The sequence below is a fragment of the Anomaloglossus baeobatrachus genome, chromosome 3 (assembly GCF_048569485.1).
Source record: "Anomaloglossus baeobatrachus isolate aAnoBae1 chromosome 3, aAnoBae1.hap1, whole genome shotgun sequence".
NCBI lineage: Eukaryota > Metazoa > Chordata > Amphibia > Anura > Aromobatidae > Anomaloglossus > Anomaloglossus baeobatrachus.
Window position 1 is genome coordinate 89,577,746 of NC_134355.1, and position 2,109 is coordinate 89,579,854.

Consider the following 2,109-nt stretch of genomic DNA (forward strand, 5'->3'; position numbering starts at 1 on the left):
TGCAATACTCATTTACTGCATAGCCTCTACTATTCTAAAGCCTGATTTACACGTTACGATTTCACATACGATATCGTATGCGATCGTAACCACCCCCATCATATGTGCGGCACGTTCAATTTGTTGAACGCGTCTCACATGCGATTTTTCCCCGTCACACGTACTTACCTCTCCATACGACCTCGATGTGGGCGGCGAACGTCCACTTCCTGGAGTGGGATGGACGTTCGGCGTCACAGCGACGTCACGCGGCAGCCGGCCAATAGAAGCGGAGGGGCGGAGATGAGCGGGATGTAAACATCCCGCCCACCTCCTTCCTTCCGCATAGCTGCCCCGGGTACGATGAACAACCTAACGTTCAATATTTAGGAATTGAACGACGTGCATGCGATGAACGTTTTACCGCTCAATCGCAATCGCACGTAACTGTCACACGCTACAATGTACCTTACGATGCCGGATGTGTGTCAGTTACGACGTGACCCCGCAGACACATCGTAAGATGTATTGTAGCGTGTAAAGCGGCCTTAAGGCTCATGGAGGTTGCATATCTTGGACCAGTAGATTAAAATTAAATTTATCACATAAACTGCATTTTTATTAAACTTTCTATGTGCAAAAATAGAAAAAAAGACTCAGACACTTCATGGAGAGTTTAAAAAAAATGTTTATTATAGGAAATTTTAAAAAGTTTATTATATGATTTATGTGTGGCGGTTACCTCCCATCACTCACGAAGAGCGTACAGCAACACTCAGGACAGGAAAAACCCCCAGTGGAGGAAACCTGTAGGGAAACCATGGCTGCTGTACTGCCCTTCCTCCGGGCATACTAAGGGAGGTTACCTATATAATACGTCTGTGTACAGTATACATAGTGTGTATTTGTGTGTGTGAAGATTGTGTCTATATTTGTTGTAATTGAATGTGTGAGTGTAGTGATGTTTACAGGGATATGTAAGTCATACTTACCAAAGATGTTTATGAACCTGTTGTTTCGGGTTCCTCCTCTGGGTCTGTACAGATGTTCTTGGCCTCTTTTCTCTTGGATGGAGCGGTGTTACAGAGCGAGCAGGATAGGGCATTATTCCTCCTGAACCAGCGCACTGCCCAGCTGTGATGGACGTTCCTGTCTCTCCTCCATGCCCAATGGTCAGGGTCTTGTGCCATGATCTAGAATTAAACATCATATAAGTTATTATAATCATCACAGGCTTTAATGAAAGTGTACAATATTTGTGTTTTATATTACTAACCAGATCACAGGTGGCTGGACTAACCCAAGCTCGAAATCCAATTCTGGTGAGCAACACATCGCGTAAGTGCAGGAGCCGATCCTTCTTCATAGTCCACGTCCATCCGAGGGCCCAGCGGAAGATCTCCCGATGATATGGCTCGTCCTCTTCAAACTGGTTCGCTAAGAGGCTGAAAGGAAAAACAATGAAAGCAAATGAATTAAAGAAGAGCGATTTTGGATACAGTGATCATGGATAGAACTATTGTGTAAATATATTTAATATTAGAAGCAACTGACAGAGATGGGAAGAAGAATGTTCTGTACTCCGCAGTACGCAGTCCGCCTCTTCTGAAGTACGCGACGACCATGGCGAGGAGATACTAGTGGGATGAAAGCAGAGATAGAGGCTTTATATTATACATTTATACAGTACATATATACAGCATATGCAAAATATATCCCTATCTATCCACTACTACAGCAACATAAGACCCTTTAGCTCAGTATGAGGGAACTTCTCAGGTTTAGATGTTTTTCTATCCCTTACAATAATACCTTGTCCGAAATCTTACGGCAGCTGTCCCTGGCTAGAAAGCACTTGATGTATTCATCTTCTACAGAAAGGATAGAAATACAATTATTTCACTATGAACTATATACTCTACATCTTCTAAAATATAACAATTTCAGATTAAATCCAGTATAAATTAAAAAAAAAACAACCTTTATTTTTATATAGTGCTAACATATTCTGCAGTGCTTTACATACATGAGGAACACTGTCTCTATTGGGACTCACAATCTAAATTCCCTATCTGTATGCCTTTGGGGTGTGGGAGGAAACCCACGCAAACACAGGGAGAACACACAAAC

General features: G+C 42.5%; 1 protein-coding gene across 1 annotated transcript; it reads right to left on the reverse strand.

Annotated features, from left to right (window-relative positions):
* Positions 1 to 714: 714 nt before the first annotated feature.
* On the reverse strand, positions 715 to 1,615 carry LOC142295001 (speedy protein 1-B-like). Its single transcript, XM_075338070.1, has 3 exons — positions 1,534 to 1,615; positions 1,256 to 1,424; positions 715 to 1,172 (listed from the first exon to the last, which is right to left on the reverse strand). The coding sequence occupies exons 1-3, from the start codon at positions 1,602 to 1,604 to the stop codon at positions 981 to 983; spliced, it is 432 nt and encodes a 143-aa protein (XP_075194185.1). The 5' UTR covers positions 1,605 to 1,615; the 3' UTR covers positions 715 to 980.
* Positions 1,616 to 2,109: the final 494 nt, after the last annotated feature.